Raw genomic sequence first — 19,430 nt, 5'->3', positions numbered from 1 at the left:
CCCCCACATACAAATCTCAGATGGGAGGCTATTCCAAAGTATTATGTGGCTACTACTAAGTTCCTGTCAGAGAAACCTACCAAGGTGCTTCCAGGTTGAAAGAATTAGCTGGTGACATCACTGTTGTCTAGGAGACACCCAAGGGACTTCTTTCATGTCCCTGTTATTTTCCCACCAAAGTGGTACCTATTTATCTATTTGCATTTCCATGCTTTCAAATTACTAGGTTGGCAGGAGCTTATTCCATCATGCTGCTCATGCTCTCAGATCTCATTCAATCAAGCCTCAAAGCCTCCTCCCCCCCCCCCAACCATTCTCTCTCATCAGCCTGTCCACAGAGAATGCCATGGACCACTTTGGAAGATATGGAGAATTGACGATTATGCTTTCATTGCTCTCTTAGGACATCTGTATTTTTTATTGGTCATAATGGTTTTTTTAAACTGTTTTAATAATGTATGCCACCAAACATCATTATGGAATTGAGTAGCATTCACCATTTGACAAATAAATAAAATAAATTATTTAATAAGGAAACACTCACATATTGCTATTTCTCCCTTGCATGGCTGATTGGATTGCTCAGTTCAGTTTGGTTTGCTTTTTTTAAACAACTGGACAGATTAAACTTTATGGAAAACTAAAGTAAAAATGAGGATGTTTTAACAGTTTGCTATCACATCTACAAGTACTCACACAATATATGTTTGCTCTTCATACAACCGGTTGTGATCATATCTATTCTGAACTGAATATGGAGTCTAGAAAGCAACCCCTCTAAAATAGCCTTTCCTACTGTGGTATGTCTTAGAATTCCCAACAAAATTGGAATGAAATGGAAAGAAAATTCTGTCTGGAAAATGTGAGGAAGCATTCATTGTGGAAGAATATTCTGTAGTCATATACACCCAGAAATTTGTAGATAAATTAATGTTATCTATCTCATAAGTTAAGGTTGGATGGGAGAGTGGTCTATGTTTAAGTCCTGGCTATATTTATGATAAACTGTTCAATAGTTTGAATAATGTTGAACTGAGGTGGCGCAGTGGTTAGGGATGCAGTACTGAAGGTCACTACAGCTGACTGTTATCTGCAGTTCAGCGGTTCTAATTTCACCGGCTCAAGGTTGACTCAGCCTTCCATCCTTCTGAGGTGGGTGAAATGAGGACCCAGACTGTGGGGGCGATATGCTGACTCTGTAAACCGCTTAGAGAGGGCTGAAAGCCCTATGAAGCGGTATATAAGTCTAACTGCTATTGCTATATTAGGATTCATTTCTAATTTCTAAAACCATATATATGCACACACACACACACACACACACACACATACACATATACACATATACATATACATACATATATGTGTGTGTGGTGTGTGGTGTGTTTGTGTGTGTGTTTGTGTGTATGTATGTATTGTGTCACAACCCCTGGTATGCCCAAATATGGGAGGAAACATACTGCATACTGCTATGGGAAGAAGCATACTGAGCTGATAGAGAAAGGAAGCAGTATGTTTCCTCCCATATTTGGGCATACCAGGGTTGTGACACAATACATACCTATTTCCCTGGCTTAGCTGATAAAGGAGGAGAACCTGTGGCCTAGTGGCTAATACAGCTGCCTAATATGTAATACAGCACAGGTTTGAATCCCAGTAAGGCTAGCTGATGAGAGCTAAATAGCTTGAAATAGATCTATACTAGTCTCCCTTTATTTATTTATCAGCACAGATGCATATATATATCAATCAATCAATCAAAAAATCAACTTTTGAGTATATCATACATTGATATCAGCTACTATAATAACCTATGGAGTGATACTTTGGGAAATCTAGTCAACAATGAATTGATCATATCTTATACAAAGGTTTTTTTCATGGTACCAAAAACTGCAATCTACACAAACAACAGTCCTCTTTAGGAAGATTCATTTCAAATTCACCCCCAGTATTAATCCAGTATTTAAAAAAAAACAGAGCATATTGTGTTTAATTTAACAAGATTGGAAGGGGTGCACTTTCTTCCTGGCTGGGGAATACTGGGAGTTGAAGTCCACACATTTTAATGTTGCCAAGTTTGAAAAACACTGACTTAAGACTATGTTTTGCCAAGTGTCATTGCAGTGACCAGGTGTCCAGGCAATTGGTTATATTGCATCCAGAGACAATTAGCACACTAATGTATAAAGAAACTTTATCATTTGTTTTTAACTCAAGCTAAAATAAAACACATACACACAGTACTAGCAAGATGACTCCCAAATCTCTGGCAAACTGTCAAGATTTCCTTAATAATAAACAACAGAGATACCTCAAGGTCTGCCAATTGCTAGGTTCTTACAGAAATTCCCAACAAACAACAAGCATCCCACGATTTGTATCAGAACCTGGCACCATGGCTTCATAGCCCTGCTTCTGTGATCCTGTGATTGCAAGACTTGGCCTTGATCCTGACCAGGTGGCCCATCACTGTGGGATGAGAACCGAAAGTTTGAGACTTTCTCAGATAAGAAAGGCTTTGCAGTTATGTGAAGATTCCCCATCCACCACCCACCACCCCGGCCGTCCATCTCTTGTATTCAGCAAGCAAAAATTAGCTCAGAATGAGCTCTAAATCTTTAGACTGTTCTTAATTATGAAGGAAAGTCAAAATATATTACTAAACCTCTCAGAATACAGTGGTCTGATGCATTAACATAACAGACAATGTCCAATCAGGACATCTAACTGGCTCTTTAGGAGGGTCAAATGTTACAGCCATCTTTTTAGGTATAGAAAAATAAAAGAACATATGGCCGTAGCCCCCTGACAGGTGGCATGAAGTTTCTGGATTGGCTAGGTAAAGGTAAAAGTTCTCCTTGCAGATATGTGCTATTTGTGCCCGACTCTAGGGGCAGGTGCTTACCTCCATTTCAAAGCTGAAGAGCCAGTGCTGTCTGAAGATGTCTCCATAGTCATGTGGCCGGCATGACTAAATGCCAAAGGCGTACGGAACACTGTTACCTTTACACCAAAGGTGGTCCCTATTTTTCTACTTGCATTTTTACATGCTTTCGGTCTGCTAGGTTGCTAGAAGCTGGAAAAGTAACGGGAGCTCACTCTGTTACACGGCACAAGGGATTCGAACCACCAAACTGCCGACCTTTCTGATCCACAAGCTCAGTATCTTAGCCATCGTGTCCATGACATTAACCCTTCCTTAAAGTGAGCAAAGTAGTACTTTACATCTGCTACATCACAAGTTCCAGAAACATAGACTGCAGAAGCCAGTTATAGGTCATATATTCTAGCTCTGGATATGTCCACAATAGCCCCATATTAGTGTTAATGATCCCAAAACTATTTCTTCATATTACAGGTAGTCCTTGACTTACAATGGTCATTTAGTGACCAAAGTTACAACAGCAATGAAAAGAGTGACTTATGACCATTGTTCACACTTACGACCTTTGTAGCAGTCCCACAATCATGTGATCATAATTCAGATGCTTGGCAATTGGTTCAACACTTATAACTGTTCCTGTGTCCCAAGGTCATGTAATTTATTACCTTTTGCAACCTTTTGAATAGCAAAATAAATGGGGAATCTAGATTCACTTAACAACCAGGTTACTAAATTATAAACTGCAGTGGTTCATTTAACAACTGTGGCAAGAAAGGGCATAACAAATGTCTCACTTAGCAGCAGAAATTTTAGGCTCAATTGTGGGCCAAAGTTGAGGACTACCTGTATAACACATTGTGGTTTTTGCAGAAGCTCAGAACATTTTTTTAACAACAGTGGCCTGAAGTTAAAATAGTCCATACATTACATTAAGCTATACTGACTGGGTTCACATATCTTGTTATGCTAAATAAACAAATGTATCATGGCTTAGTTTTGGCTTTGAATCAGGCCATTTAAATAAGCAGGGCTACCCCATACAATACCATATCTACTTCACATTTTTCCCATACTGATCAAGAATTTCTATGTATTAAAATTGCCCCTAATCTTTATTGCGGCTAGTATTAGAAGTCTGGAAAATATTGAAAACCATATTTTGCTCTGAAGATATTTGCTCCTTCCATTTTGTTTTCTAGTCACATATTTTGTGTTTCAAAAATACTTAAGTCAACTTTTAAAATTCAGTGACTGACTGATAAAGAAATTACTATTCCGGTGTATAGCAAATGATAATGGTCTAGAACACTGTTAAATTTAAGTCCTGAAAATGAACTTTAATAAAATGTGCTTCAATAATGGACAGTGACAGCTTTTAGAGAAATCAGCTTCAATTCTTTGATTCTCCCAGGAATGCAGTGAGATATACTCAAGCAGCCTTGAGCCACAGAATAAGCAAGCAGACAGCTTTATGATAAATGGTCCTAGAAACCTAAATTACAACTGCACCAAATGAACAATATGTCCAAATTATTTTGGTGGCTTTTTGTTGTTGTTGTTGCAACGACAGCTGGCAGGAATGATGTGTGGCTAGTTTTCTCTATAAAGCGACAGTGACACCTAGTGGGCATAGCACCCCAAAGAAGAAATTAGATTTTAGCTTCAAGGTTGCTGCAGGCGAAATGTCCCTCACCTAAACAACAGAATGGATACATCAAAGAACAATAAAATATCATGAGGTTTCCTCTATGAAATAGTACAGCAGGATTAAATCCATACATGAAGAGTAACAGTTATACTAGTCAACAGAAAGCAAAGGTTGATCCCTCCCTTCCTTATTCAATTCAAATTCTCCTGGAGCTAGAAAAATGCTATTATTACTATTATTTAAATTATGAGCATCGTAAATTCACACAATGTTTTAAATGGTGGGCAACCTATTGCCCACAGACTAAAGATCATGCTGCCTTTGGTGCCATGCTCAATTTAAGCATAAGCTAAATAAACCAGAGTTTAGACCTCACAAAATTTGGCTTTTATAATGTTATGTGGGTTTTTTTATATGTACTGTAATCTATGACAGAGATTATAATCTGTTAAAGAAACCAAGGCAGTCAAATGTTAAATAAGTAATCAGTAAATACATTAGTTTGAAAATAATTTGTATTTTTCACTTTAAATGCCTTGCTATTAAATAATGAAAAAATGTTTTCAATTTTTTGTGGCCATCCAAGGCCCTGTCTTGATAAACACCTTAGTCCATCGTTTTTTCAGCCTTGGGGACTTTAAAATGTGTGAACTTCAACTTCAAGAATGCTGGATGGCGAATGTTCAAGGGATGCCAACTAGAGTGACTGTCTCTAACCACTTTTGTTCTCCACCTGCCAAGACCCCAGCAGATTATTCATCAAGAATTGTGGCCCTCAAAACTAAAACAAAAAGAGTAGTAGTTATTGTTTATTACAACTACTACCCCAGCCTACAAGACTCTGGGCAGCTGATAGTATTCTACAAAGAAGTGTAAAAAGCAATTAAAAATCTGTTAAGAGGTGACTCAAACAAAAATAACCATACCAATTAAAAACAGTAAAGGCTCCAGTTCCAATAAAGACTCCAGCCCCATAATAGAGACTCCTTAGGCACACCAAGGTTCCCAGGCCCAGGGAACAGAGCCTTCTGGAACTCCAGAGAGTGAGTACCGTACATATCTCTGGGAGGGTGCTGTTCCATTTTCTATCCCCCTGCTTACTCCATTTGTGCCCTCTTGAGACCCCCCCCCTTACAATTCAGGAAAAGAGGCCGCTTCTCTGCAGTCAATTTATTTCTTTGTTTGCACCTGATCTCCATCTTATTAAAAGGGATTGGGGGGTGGGGGGAGAGGCATCCATGTTGACCAACTATTTCCAGTGTAAAAATACATCTTGTACATTTTGAACATTCTTAAAATAAATTGCAGCAATTGAAGAACTGTGAAAATTATCAGAGACTCTGGCTTGGTGGACAGTAGATGTTTCCCATGAAGTGCTAGCTGTATGCTAGGAACATTTTACCCAGTTTTATAGCTCTTTCCTATGCAGCCTGCAAAGGAATTGGTGTTTGTTTAATTTGTCTCAACCAGTGTTTTTTCAAATTTGGCACCTTTAAGATGTGTGGATTTTTGGCTGATGAATTCTGGGAGTTGATATCTTTAAGTTGATGATACAACAAATTTTGAACAATTAGTAATTTCATCACTGTTTGTGGTGCTTCCTTGTGGTCGGTATGGAACAGAATGCAAGCTAAATCCCCCTGCTATAGGAAAGTGGTTGTGAAAGAAATGTCCTTCTGGGTTCAACTCCAAGTGGGGAAAAAGACACTGGAGACATGGAGGCTGCTTGGAAAGATGGTTTATTGGTGGACAGGACCACATGGCTTGAGTCCTGAACAGAAAAGGTGATCACATGCTTCAATGTTGGTGGAGAAAAGAGAAGGGCGGGCTGAGATAATGAGTACCTGGTTTTATGCCCTTTCTGGCCTTTGATCTTGAGCTTGTATTCTGATTGGTTGTCAGACTCCCATGGAGCCATGCAGGGGCAACTCTCTAGGCTGTGTTTTGAATCCAGGTTCGGTTGAGATGCAATGTGAGGAGTTGGGAAAAGGGCCAATATTATCATGCCATAATCCCATTTCCCTGGAGCTGAAGGGGAGAACTCTTTATTATGCAAAAGGGACTGGCTTGGCCTTTTTAATGGCCCACTGACAAAGTGAGTGGGGGCAGGAAGCTACAGGGACCTATTCTCTCTTAAAACATGTTTCTTCCTTTTCACATCCAGGGAAATATAATATTCTGCCTTTTCAATATTTCCTAGGATATTTCATTTTTCTGGGAGAGGACTGGGTGATAACTTCCTACAATGGTTTGAGGAAAACAATGGAAATATAGAAAATAATAAGAAACAGTCAACTGGTGTAGTAAAAAATTCTTGATGTCAGCTTTTCATCCTACTGAAAATGACACCAGGAAGAGCAAAAAGAAGCAAACAAACAGACAGTGCAATTACTTTAAACTTACTTCTTAGTGTTCATAGTAAATATAATTTGGATTCAGTTTCATAGACTATAAATAAGACAGAAAATCTCACATGGTCATAAAAACACACATGGCTATTGGTAGAGGTAGGGATAAATATATTAATACAAGGTCTACGCCTTTGAGATGACTTTTGAAATGGACTTGTCAAGAGCCATGAATAATGGAAGTTGTAACTAAATAATATCTGGATTGCCAGGGCTTTGCAATCCTAAATATTCATCACTTTTTCCATGTCTTGATATAAGAGAAGAGACATCTGTGACATCACTAGCAGTTATACATATATGTGTATGTGTATGTGTGTGTGTGTGTGTGTGTGTATTTGTGCTGATAAATAAAGGGAGACTAGTATAGATCTATTTCAAGCTATTTAGCTCTCATCAGCTAGCCATACCCTTACTGGGATTCGAACCTGTGCTGTATTCGAACAGTAAAAATATTGGGTTTCTGTCGTGATGGACTCTTGTGACGAGCCGATTGACAGATGATGGAAGCAGTTAGCTTCCTCCCATAATTGGGGCTTACCAGGGGTTGTGACACTAAATATATACCTTCTTCCCTGGCTTCAGCTGATAAGGAGGAGACCTGTAGCTTAATGGCTAAGACGTTTGCCTAAGATGCAATACAGCACAGATTTGAATCCCAGTAAGGGTATGGCTAGCTGATGAGAGCTAAATAGCTTGAAATAGATCTATACTAGTCTCCCTTTATTTATTTATCAGCACAAATAAAAAAACACAAATATAACAAAGGCAACAGTAAAAATATTGGGTTTCTGTCGTGATGGACTCTTGTGACGAGCCGATAGACAGATGATGGAAGCGGTTGGCTTCCTCCCATAATTGGGGCTTACCAGGGGTTGTAAAAATACAGCAAAATGTAACAAAAAGGCAACAGTAAAAAAAAAAAATGAGTTTCTGCCTGGATGGTCTCTTGTGATGAGCCGAAGGACAGAGAATGGAAGTAGTGATCTTCCTCCTTGAGCCAAGGTGGCGCAGTGGTTAAATGCAGCACTGCAGGCTACTGCTAGATCAGCAGGTCAGCGGTTCAAATCTCACCGGCTCAGGGTTGACTCAGCCTTCCATCCTTCTGAGGTGGGTAAAATGAGGACCCAGATTGTTGGGGGCAATATGCTGACTCTCTGTAAACCGCTTAGAGAGGCCTGAAAGGCCTATGAAGCGGTATATAAGTCTACTGCTATTGCTATTGCTCCTATATTTGGGCATACCGGGGGTTGTAAAAAAAAATCGTGTGTATGTATGTATGTATGTATGTATGTATGTATGTATGTATGTATGTATCTGCAGATATAAATTCATTTCAGATTATCATCCCATGATTGAAATTCAACTAATAAAATCAAGGTTTCCTTACTTATCTACTGACCCTCAACTGATTAGGGTAATGCTTGTGATCTTTACTAAGAAAAACTTTAATAGTCAAAATGCAGTTCTTCATACCTGGCATACAATACACACAGTTATCTGCTACAGTAAAACATGACATTATTTTTAAGCAACCCATTTTTTTCTGATTCACACACTGATAACATCGAGCACTGATAATGTTACCTAGTTTAAATAATGAAACGTCTGCAAGAAAACCAGCAAGCTCAGAGACCACCAAAAACGCCCTGAAACTAAGCAGCTGGAGCACAAACGCCTCTGGCGCAGCCGCATTGCCAGAGCAACAGAGCAACCAATCCTTTCATCCTACGTCGTCACTAACGCCAGCACTGAGTACGCCGATGCTCCTGATTGGAGCGCGGGGGGAAAAAGAGCTGGGGGTGTGGGCAGGGACGGAGGCGGAACCCGGAAGTGGGTGCGCGGTCCCTCTCTAGATGGCTGCCGAGCGGTGTATTGGGAAGCCCCGGTAGCGAACGCTTCGTAGATGCTGCGCTCACTCCACTCGCTGGGCTGGTTCTTGTTGTGGGTGCTGCACTCGCCTGGGCAACCCTCCCTTGCCGCCGGGAAAGAGGTCGACGTCAACTATTACAGGTGAGCCGGACGGGGGTCCTGAGTTCAAGAGCTCTGCTTCCCCACCGTCCCGGAGAAGGCGCAGCGGGACTCCCTGAGTTACCCTTTCGGCTTTAAGGCAGGCGGGACTTGACCTCTAAAGCTCCTTGGCGCCTCTGTTGAAGGGCAAACATGGACCTGCAAAACTTTCACGTGTGCAAATTCCCCGGCTTTTTCTCTGAAGTTGCAAAGAAAGGTGTGTGAGTGCCCTTACAAAAGGGAATGAAATCAATATTACAAAGACGGGGCGGGCCGTTGATTAATTCTGATAGAAAAATGATGACACAAAAGCCTTTTTTTAAAAAAACTGGGGAAAAGCTCATTTCAGAGAGTCAACCAGGTGGAGAGGAGCAGAAAAAAATCCCAGGAGGCTTACAAGTGTAAATGAAAGCAAGCCTGTCATACTGCTGCTATTCAGTGAAAACTTCTTTTTTTTGCCTGAAATCTAATTTTGTCTTCTGAAACTTTAATGTCTAGAATACATTGTCTTCTGGCAGGATATTGACTGAGACTTTAAGGTTTATAAATTAAAAATCCGAGTAAAAATTAAGAAAGGAAGAAAAAAAAGAGGAGGAAAGATATAATACTCAGCTTACAACAAAGTGATCATTCAAAGTTACAAGGGCACTGAAAAAAGTGACATGACCATTTTTTCACACTTATATCCATTGCAATATCCCCATGGTCGTGATCCAAATTCAGATGCATGGCAACTGGTTTGTGTTTATGACAGTTGCAGTATCCTGGGGTCATGCGATCACCTTTTGCAACCTTCTGACAAGCAAAGTCAATGAGGAATCCAGATTCACTTCATTAACTTACCAAATGCAACGATTCACTTAACAACCGTGGCAAGAAAAATTGTAAAATGGAGTAAAACTCACTAAACAAATATTCTCTTAGCACCATTTGGGCTCAATTTTGGTTGTAACTTGAGGACTACCTTTAATGTCAAGATTCTATTATATCATAAAGTGTTTTCCTATCTGATGGGCAAAGCTTATTTTTCCTTGCTAGTTAAAAACATGTTTTGCTTTAAAATGGGCAAGGAAATTACCCCACCAACATGAGTAATTCATAACAGGATTACTAGATAGGAACTTCAAAAATGCATACAACTAACATATGGCAACGAAGAGATAACAGTAACTTTTGCTTCCATCCAGCAGACCATATCTGATATTTCATGATACAGGAAGACCAGATCTCCGCGATGAGGGAATCTTAACTGTGGGACTCAATCCCAAGAGAAGTGTAGCTATTCCCCTTGTGGAATTTTAAATGACAAAAACATGTTTGTTCATGCAGGCCTTTGAGATATAATTTGCCCACAGTATTTTTTTTTTCCTGTTTAAAAATGTCCTTAGTATTTTTTTCCAATTTAGGGATTTGATATTGAAATTATGTTATTAAGTTAAATGTTTCCTTTAATAAAATTGGTATTTGGAGGAGAAAGACTGGTATATAAAATAATTATGTATTTACTATGTAAACCTATATAACTATCCATCTACCAGTAGGCAGCAATATAAATTCAATAAATAAATAAATTAGGAACTCTTATAATATTAAGCAACTGTTTAGTTCCATGACAAATGCATTCCTTTTTGTTACCCTATAATCCCAGCTTTTTCTACTGAACCAGAGTGATTTTTGGTTAGGAAATAGATGTTGGTAACTTGCTTGGATTCTGGCTCATGAATGGAGTTAAGTTATTTTTATTTTTGCTATGAATGGAGTTGCCACATCCAAGTGACAACTGTTTTATACATACATCTTGCAGCAAACGCTATTTTAAGAGTTGAATTCATTCTAGGAGAAGCTTAATAAGTGGTACTTTCTTCATCAATGTTGTTTTAAATCAAATTATTCCTACTGAGTCTCTTATAATTTGTTGAATAAGCAATTAAGGTGCATCAAATGTAATAATGCTAAAAGGTTAATGAAATTGTGAATTTAAAAGACATGTCATATAGCAGAAATAATTCATCCTGCCCAATCCCTTGTATGCATTCCAATACATGTATCAATTTGCATGGTGATTGTATTTTTATTGTAATATATCAAATGAAGGGATAACTTGCATAAATCTATAAAGAGGGCTTGTAACTCATCTTTAGATGTCTTTCTCTTCCACTTCAGGTAGCTATTCTCTCAACAACCCCATTTGTGTGTCAATTGTGTCTGAAGCTCTAATTTAAATGTAGTCCTGAAAAACCCTTCATTACCCTTAGTTTTGTGATATGAACATGAGATGATGAGGAATAGCAATGTTTGAAACACTGTTCATTACATACAATATAGCTTTTATGTTATGCTTTTAAGGTGGTAGACTTTTATATTTGAATTGGTTTTTAAGGCTGAAGTCCTTAGAAACACTGAAAGTATGCTAGCATTTTGAGGGAAAACAATGTTTTGTATTAGTCATGTTCAGTAAAATTACAATTATATCTTTCTTTTCTTCCTTAGAGACCGAGTCAAGTCCATGTTTTATCATGCTTATGATAACTATCTGGTAAATGCCTTTCCCTACGATGAGCTGCGTCCTTTGACATGTGATGGGCAAGACACTTGGGGAAGGTACTGGGAAATCAATATCATTGATCTCTTATGAAATTTTGAAGTAGCAGCTTGCTACAGAATATCTCAATTTACTAGGACAGGGGTCCATAATTTTGTCAAGCCAAAGGGCATATTTACTTTTAAATTGCATGCTTGTTAAATTAAGTAATCTCATTGGTCTCTCTAATCATTTTCCTTTGTGGGGGCCATAGGTGGTTCTCAGCCTATATAGCTATACAAAAGAAATTGGAGCTTGTGGCAGAAAAAACAACATATTCACATCTTCTCAGAGAAAATTGACTAGCCTTTCCCAATCTGGACAGATTTATAGATTTCAGTTCCAAAGGTTTTTAGCAACAACTATGTTGCCTGCAGAATCCTGAAAGTCAAAGTTCCCACACCTAGAAAACATCTAGGTTAGGGGAAGCTGATATTAAGCCTCAAACTGCATAGAACTGCAATGAAAACAAGACAACATCTCATTAATAGTAGTTGTATAGCTTCAGCTATGAAAAGCTACTCTGGTGGAATGGATTAGAAACACCCAGGTTTTAAACCCACCCTCAGCCATGGAAGCTTACTATTTGACCTTGCCATTCATTCTCTCAGGCTAACCTCCCTCACAGGATATTTGGGGGGAAATTGGAGACGCTATTACATATGCCCTTTCTATAGGATTATACAGGGTTCTGAAAGAAAGATGGGTATATAAATCCAATGAAGCAGAAGCAGCCTGGGTGTCTGAGATAATCTGTGAATATGACACAGAACAACATTCATTATGTAAAGGCCTTTTAATCCTGTCATGGACATCTAAGTGTCCAATCCAGTTATTCCAGTATTTATGTGCAGTGAATCTATAGTATTTGTTTATAATATGAGTCCACCTGTATTAACAACAACTTCAAGTGTATACTTTGATACATGAACGTTATTTGTAAAAATATACTTAGATTGTGATGTAATCTCAGAGAAATGGATCTATGATTTCTTATTTGGAAAGTTGAGCATATCAAAACTGTTTAAAATTTATTCATACAACAACGTGGATTTTTTTCTGACATTTTCTGAGATTAAAAAGTGTGCGTAACATGTTACTTATGGTTGACATGTCCCTTCCCTCATGCCATTGCTTTTTTTCCCCCTCATGGTTTTTTTTTCAGTTTTTCTCTCACATTGATTGATGCCCTGGATACACTGCTAGTAAGTATTGATAATAACTTCATTTTTCATTCATTCATTTTCTATATATATCCTTGGATAGATAGCAAAGAATAGCTTTTGTTCTCCATGCTTGTTGTTTCTGTTTCTCCATTTGGGAGATTAAGAATGATGCATTTTCCATACATCTTGATGGTTCATGTCTTGAAAGCATGAAGGAGTTAGATATCACATTCAATCCCTGAGCATGAAAAGATGGATTATGGCTATGCAGTGTTTTGTATCTGGTAATGTTTTCTTCTCATCCTTTAGTAAGATTATGTCTTACAAATCTTTTTTTTTCCAGATTTTGGGGAATGTCTCTGAATTCCAGAGAGTTGTTAGTGTGTTGCAGGAGGGCATAAATTTTGATATTGATGTAAATGCTTCTGTCTTTGAAACCAATATCAGAGGTGAGTTGGCAAAGAATCTTGCAAAATAATATGGATTATCTCTGATTTGCAATATAGATTGTAAAAGAAGATTCTAAAACTTCCCTAACTAACAAGAGCACAGTTTCATTGCCTACCATAAACATCCAGCAGCCTTCTCAAACTTGGTGGCTATCAGATATTTTAGATTCAATTTCCATAATCGTTACCCAGCATAGCTATTGATTAGGGAAGTAAAATTCCAGCACATATGGAAGATATCAAGTTAGGGAAGGGAGCTCGTTAGAGATCTTTGATATAAACTAGTAAATTGCTTTTATCTTTGTCTGATTTTTCAAAATGCTTGTTCTTCATTTATGGCTTTTGAATAAGCATAATGAAATCTCAATTTTTTTCATTAAAAAATTCCTTTGCAGTGATCAAAGGCAAAATTGTTGCTGAGTTAAAAGTTATAGCATCACCTCAGAGAAGTAGAATTGAATGCCTTGCTCTTCTACCTTTATTGAAAAGCAAAGGACATTTGCAGGCCTCACTATTTCTTTGGTTCATTCGAATATGCCATGACAAAACTAAAGGGCAGCTGTATGTATATCCTTTGTCCTTGGCACAATCCACTGCTTGTAAATAACCTTGATCTGTATTTTGCAGTGGTTGGTGGTCTCTTATCTGCTCATTTGCTGTCAAAGAAGGCTGGTGTTAAAGTAGAAGCAGGATGGCCGTGCTCTGGCCCCCTCTTAAGGATGGCAGAGGATGCTGCTCGAAAACTTTTGCCAGGTGAGCATTCTTGCTGAAGCTTATCATTTCTTGTGCCCCCTATTATGTGCGGGGGGGGGGCATAGTAGGCTACATGCTACATGAAAAGAATATAGAATTGTGAGTAACATACCAGAAACTCCTAAAGTTTCCCAATGGTTCACTGGATGCCAAATAGAAAGAGATGGCCATCTCATTATTTGAAAATCAAGAATTGTGGCCCTCGGTATACTGGAAAAAGTTACTAAAAGTTGGCATGTCTGTGAAAACATAGATTGCATGTTGCCTTGATTAATAGCAGCCTGTATATTTTGGGCCAATGTGTTGGCTTTATAAAACATACCATGGTGCATTTAATTACGTCATAGGGTAGAAAGTTGGCCTTGATAATACCTTTTCAAGCCCTGTAAATATTTAATAATATTCAAAACTTTGTTTTGAAGCCTTTCAGACTCCAACTGGAATGCCATATGGAACAGTGAATTTACTACATGGAGTAAATCCAGGAGAGACACCAGTTACTTGTACTGCTGGGATTGGTACATTTATAGTGGAATTTGCTACCTTAAGTTATCTTACAGGGGACACAGTATTTGAAGATGTTGCCAGAAGGGCTCTTAAGACTCTCTGGAAAAATCGTTCTGATATTGGCTTGGTGAGTATCCCAAACCGAAGATTCTAAACCAAGATTTAATTCTTAAGAATTACAATGGCGCAATGAAAATGCTGTTGAAAGGGCTACAAGTGAATTATTTGTATTACATATTAGATACTATTTTTTAAGCTTCCATTGATTAGCAAAATATAACTTTTGCTGAATGGAAAGGAAATGCAAGACCATGTTAATCTTACCCAAACCTTTAATAACGGAGTTTTTCCTTCAGGTAGGTAATCACATTGATGTTATTACTGCCAAATGGGTAGCCCAGGATGCTGGGATTGGAGCAGGAGTAGATTCCTACTTTGAATACCTTGTTAAAGGGGCCATTCTGCTGCAGGATGAGGAGCTGATGTCCATGTTTCTAGGTGAGTTCCTATGGTTATGCAATGTGTACTTCAAGTTATTTTTAGTGCAATATACTTAGTATGGAATAAGAAACCAAAGACAAAAACTCTAGGAAAACAATGCCTCCTTTATATGTTTCTCATTATTCCTTACCCAGTCATTATGTCTTCTCCTTCAGTCACTCAAAATCAGATGGCATTTTCTTCTTTTCCTATCTCCAATTATTGGCCATCTAAGCCTTTTAAATATTCAGTGTTTATGTTCTGCCTTAGCCTCTTGCAAGATACCTTCACTAAGATTTATGTACATAAACCTCAGTGAGATAAATAATTACATTCACTGTGTAACTGTACTTAATCTTGCTTACATATATCAGCTTTAAAGATACTTTATGTTTTGTCCCCTCCTTCCTGGAATAGCATCTGTCTTGAAAATGTCTGGTTAGTGACCAGATTTTATACTAATTTTGGACCCTCTTTATGCTACTGTTCTTTTGTTTAAGCATAAAAGGAAGATTGCACCTTAAATATTTAATGTATATTCCATTTTATCATGATACATTGAAAAGATGTATAATAAAATATTTATTTATTAAATGTTTCTAGAAATTCATATAGAAATTAGAAACTTAATTTCTTACTCAATACTTGTCATTGGTTTTTACCTTTCCTTTCACTCTAGATTATAATAAAGCTATAAAAAACTACACCAAGTTTGATGATTGGTATCTGTGGGTTCAAATGTATAAAGGAACTGTCTCAATGCCAGTTTTTCAATCTTTGGAGGCTTTCTGGCCTGGCTTACAGGTAACAATTGCTCTAAACTTCATTAGCATAGTTAAAATATATATGTATAAATTTTATTAGTGTAAGTGTCTAATGCTGTAGATTGTGTTCTAAATATAAGTTGAATAATCTCATCTTAAACTTAAATACTAAGTATAATTTTAATTTTACAATTATAATGCAGATGTCTGTTGTCTTTCTATCAAAGTGTGCCCTGTTTTTCTCACGAAGAATCCAGTGGAATTATTCTTGGATAGAAATAAATTATTTTTAAAAAGCTGTTAAACCCACATGTCTAAGTATGTCTTTCGACAGTTTTTAAAAATCATAACTTGCTTTCCAATGCCATCATTCATCATCTCAGGAGATGGTAATGTGTAGTTGTTTTATTTGTTAAAGGAAAAAATACATATTACATAATTGTTTTTTCCAGAGCCTTATTGGAGACATAGATAGTGCAATGCGAACATTTCTCAATTATTACACTGTTTGGAAGCAGTTTGGTGGGCTGCCTGAGTTCTACAATATCCCTCAGGGCTACACAGTGGAAAAGCGTGAGGGATACCCCCTTCGACCTGGTAAATATGAACATATTAGAAATATATTCTCTTACAGTAAAAAGACAAGTCTTCCTCAAAGTAGCCTCAACTTTTTGGTGACAATGTGGACATTTTTGGCAGCAATGTGGAAATCCTTTGTTACTACTTTCTTCCAGAATTTTTATTTTATTTTATCAATCTAGTCAATAGCTCTGGAATTCCTGGGTAAATCCCCATAGAGTATTAACCTGATTTGGTTTAGCCCATAGTATTGATGCTATACTTTGCTTTTAAGTGGCCCAAAGAATTTTTTCTATCAAAGAAAAGGAAGAGAGCAGGAGAGAAGAAGAGAGAAAAGGAGAGAGAACGAAGAAAGAGGAAAGGAGAGGAAGGAGAGAAGGTCTAGAAAGAGAAGGAGAGAGGGTAGGAGGCGGAAGAGGAAGAGAAGAGTAGGAGAGAAGTAAGGGAAGAAGGAAAGAGAGAGGAGGAAGGAAGGAAGCAGAGAAGAGAGAGAGGGTGAAAAGAAAAGGAAAAAAAATAGGATGGGGATAATACAAAATAGGTGTATGGGATGAACCCAGAATGTATATTTTAACCTTTTAGCTGGAAAAATAAATATGTAAAAGTGATAGAGATAAGTAAGGACAATAACTATGTGAATGTGTAAGAGAATAAAAAAAAAATTAAAAACTTTTTTTTAAAAAAAGATTTTTTTTTCTATCAAATGTATAGAATGCCAAGTGAGCAAAGCCCAAATGGCTCAAACAGATTTATTCTCATCTGGCTCAAGGTAGCTAAACAACAGTTTTTCACTTATACTGAATAACAGGTGAAATGTGCATAAATAAAAATGTGCTCCTTTGTATCAAGCTTTAGCTAGTAAAAAAGCACTATATTGAAGAATTTTATTTTGAACTGTGTTTATAAGACTGAGCAATTAGCATTTTGGGCATTATATACTATTGTTGTTATTTAGAGTTTTTTTAATCCTGCTTTTACTACTTTACAAGTAACTCAAAGTAGCAAATGTACATGATTCTGGTTCTCATCCTGTTTTCCCCACAAAAATAGTTCTGTGAAGTGAGTTGGGCTGAGAAAGACTAACTACCCCAAAGTCGCCATCCAACAAGCTTTCATGCCTCTAAGACAGTACTAGAACTCACAATCTCCTGGTTTCTAGGCCAGCTCTTTAACCACTATACCAAACTGGCTATTATATTCATTATATTCAGTACATATTCAGTAACTTTCATTTCTTTTGTTTGTTGCTTTACAGAACTAATAGAGAGTGCAATGTATCTGTATCGAGCTACACAAGATCCAACACTTTTAGAGCTGGGCAGAGATGTGGTGGAGTCAATAGAAAAAATCAGCAAAGTTGAATGTGGCTTTGCAACAGTTAAGTGTTTCTTCCAAACTTTTTTTGTTTGTGGGAATATTGGGGGGTCAGTTTATTCCTTGCAAGTCTTCCTTGTTGCCAGCAAAAGCATCTTCTTGTTTCTTCTATAGTACATAAGCAATTTGAATTCTGATTCTACTGTAGAAATACCAGAATTGCCCCAGAGGTTTGTCATTAATCCAGCTTCAGTCAATTGGTAAGGTGTTAGTGCCATATGGCAAGTTTTCACATCTCAACATAACCACTTCTTTGCTTTTATTTTTTAAGATCAAAGACCTAAGAGATCACAGATTAGATAACCGTATGGAGTCCTTCTTCTTGGCTGAAACAGTGAAATATCTGTATCTACTGTTTGACCGTGACAACTTCATTCATAACAATGGATCATCCTTTGATGTCTTACCAACACCATATGGAGAATGTATTCTTGATGCTGGGGGATATATTTTCAACACAGAAGCCCATCCTATAGATCCTGCTGCGCTGCACTGTTGCCGGAATCAAAAAGAAGAACAATGGGAGGTTGAAAATTTAATGAGGGAATTCTATTCCTTGAATAAGAGTAAGAAGTTTGCTTTTACAAGAACTTCAAGTAAAATGGGAAATGGACAAAAAGATTCTACTGATACTTCCTCTGAAGATTACAAGAGACAAGGAGGCTCAGACCAGAAAGGAAAAAGGACGGTCCCATTACTGAGCTGCCCCAGTCAATCATTCAACTCAAAACTAGCTGTTATGGGACAGGTTTTCTTAGACAATGCATGATTTCTTTTCTGAAATTCAGATGTCTTGAAATCAGTAAACTTGAATTTTATTTGCATTTTTGCCACTGTTTCTCTGGGAATACACAACATCGTGCCGCAGGAATCGCTAGTTCTCAAAGCAGGATACATTTGCTTTACGTGGATCCACTTTGGAAATCAAAAGTATTTGAAAATGAAAAATTAGTTACAGTGTTTTCTGATTTTATTAGGCCCTGATTCCTCCTGCATTCCTTGTTTTCAATATTTTTCAAAACCAAGGGAAATAAAAGGCAAAGATGTCTGGGTGATTGGTAGTACTGCAAGATGTGCGCTGTGATGGTCGTGTTTTAAACATTTATCCTGGGCTACTTCAATAACATTTGAGCAATGACAGCAAGGGTGTTCTTTCAGTGATGCTCAGTCAATTAAGGCTCTATAGAGATTCTCAGTCATCCAGGTCATGGTTGTCCCAAAGTTGTTGTTTCAGAAGGCAACTGGACTTTGTTTTTTTTCTTTTGAAGACATTTCGCTTCTCATCCAAGAAGCTTCTCCAGCTCTGACAGGATAGTGGGGAATGGAAGGATTTATATTCCTTGCAGGCAGCTGGTCATTTGCATCCTTTTAGAGGGTTGTTGAAACACTTGGAAGTTTATCTGTGTCTTCGGGGGTCACCTGAGTAGTCGAAATAGTTCCTGTGTTCTACACTTTTTTCCTCTGGAAATAGGAATGGATTTCCAGAGGAAAAACTGCAGATTACAGGAACCAGGAACACTACTCAGGTAACTCTGAGGATACACATAAACCTCCCAAGTGCTTCAATGATCCTCTGAAAGGATGCTGATGACCAGCTGCCTGCAAGGAATATAAATCCTTCCATTCCCCACTATCCTGTCAGAGCTGAAGAAACCTCTTGGATGAGAAGCAAAACGTTTTCAAAAGAAAAAACAAAGTCCAGTTGCCGCCTGAAAAAGTACCTTTGGGTGAATTATGGATCTAGATTGAACAGAAGGATTCCTTTGCACAGAATGAACAGATGGCTTCATTGCAGTACAGGTATCCCGCTGAAGGAAGGATAAG

At 37.8% G+C, this 19,430-nt stretch overlaps 1 protein-coding gene across 2 annotated transcripts; it reads left to right on the top strand.

Moving 5' to 3' along the window:
• Window positions 1-8,770: 8,770 nt before the first annotated feature.
• On the top strand, window positions 8,771-18,430 carry EDEM2 (ER degradation enhancing alpha-mannosidase like protein 2). 2 transcript variants are annotated; one of them, XM_014059005.2, is made up of 11 exons: window positions 8,771-8,956; window positions 11,444-11,554; window positions 12,700-12,739; window positions 13,044-13,149; window positions 13,777-13,902; window positions 14,325-14,536; window positions 14,766-14,907; window positions 15,569-15,693; window positions 16,106-16,250; window positions 17,488-17,609; window positions 17,878-18,430. In XM_014059005.2, exons 1-11 carry the CDS (start codon window positions 8,850-8,852, stop codon window positions 18,373-18,375), a joined length of 1,734 nt encoding a protein of 577 aa, XP_013914480.2. In that variant the 5' UTR covers window positions 8,771-8,849; the 3' UTR covers window positions 18,376-18,430. The 2 variants fall into 2 exon arrangements, with proteins under 2 accessions (XP_013914480.2, XP_013914481.1); XM_014059006.2 differs by lacking the exon at window positions 8,771-8,956 and adding an exon at window positions 9,024-9,170.
• The last annotated feature ends 1,000 nt before the right edge of the window (window positions 18,431-19,430 follow it).

Source organism: Thamnophis sirtalis, unplaced genomic scaffold (genome assembly GCF_051295495.1).
Source record: "Thamnophis sirtalis isolate CommonGarterSnake01/CBP01778 unplaced genomic scaffold, rThaSir2_p1.2 scaffold_7, whole genome shotgun sequence".
Lineage (NCBI taxonomy): Eukaryota > Metazoa > Chordata > Lepidosauria > Squamata > Natricidae > Thamnophis > Thamnophis sirtalis.
This window is presented reverse-complemented; position numbering and strand designations above follow the sequence as displayed.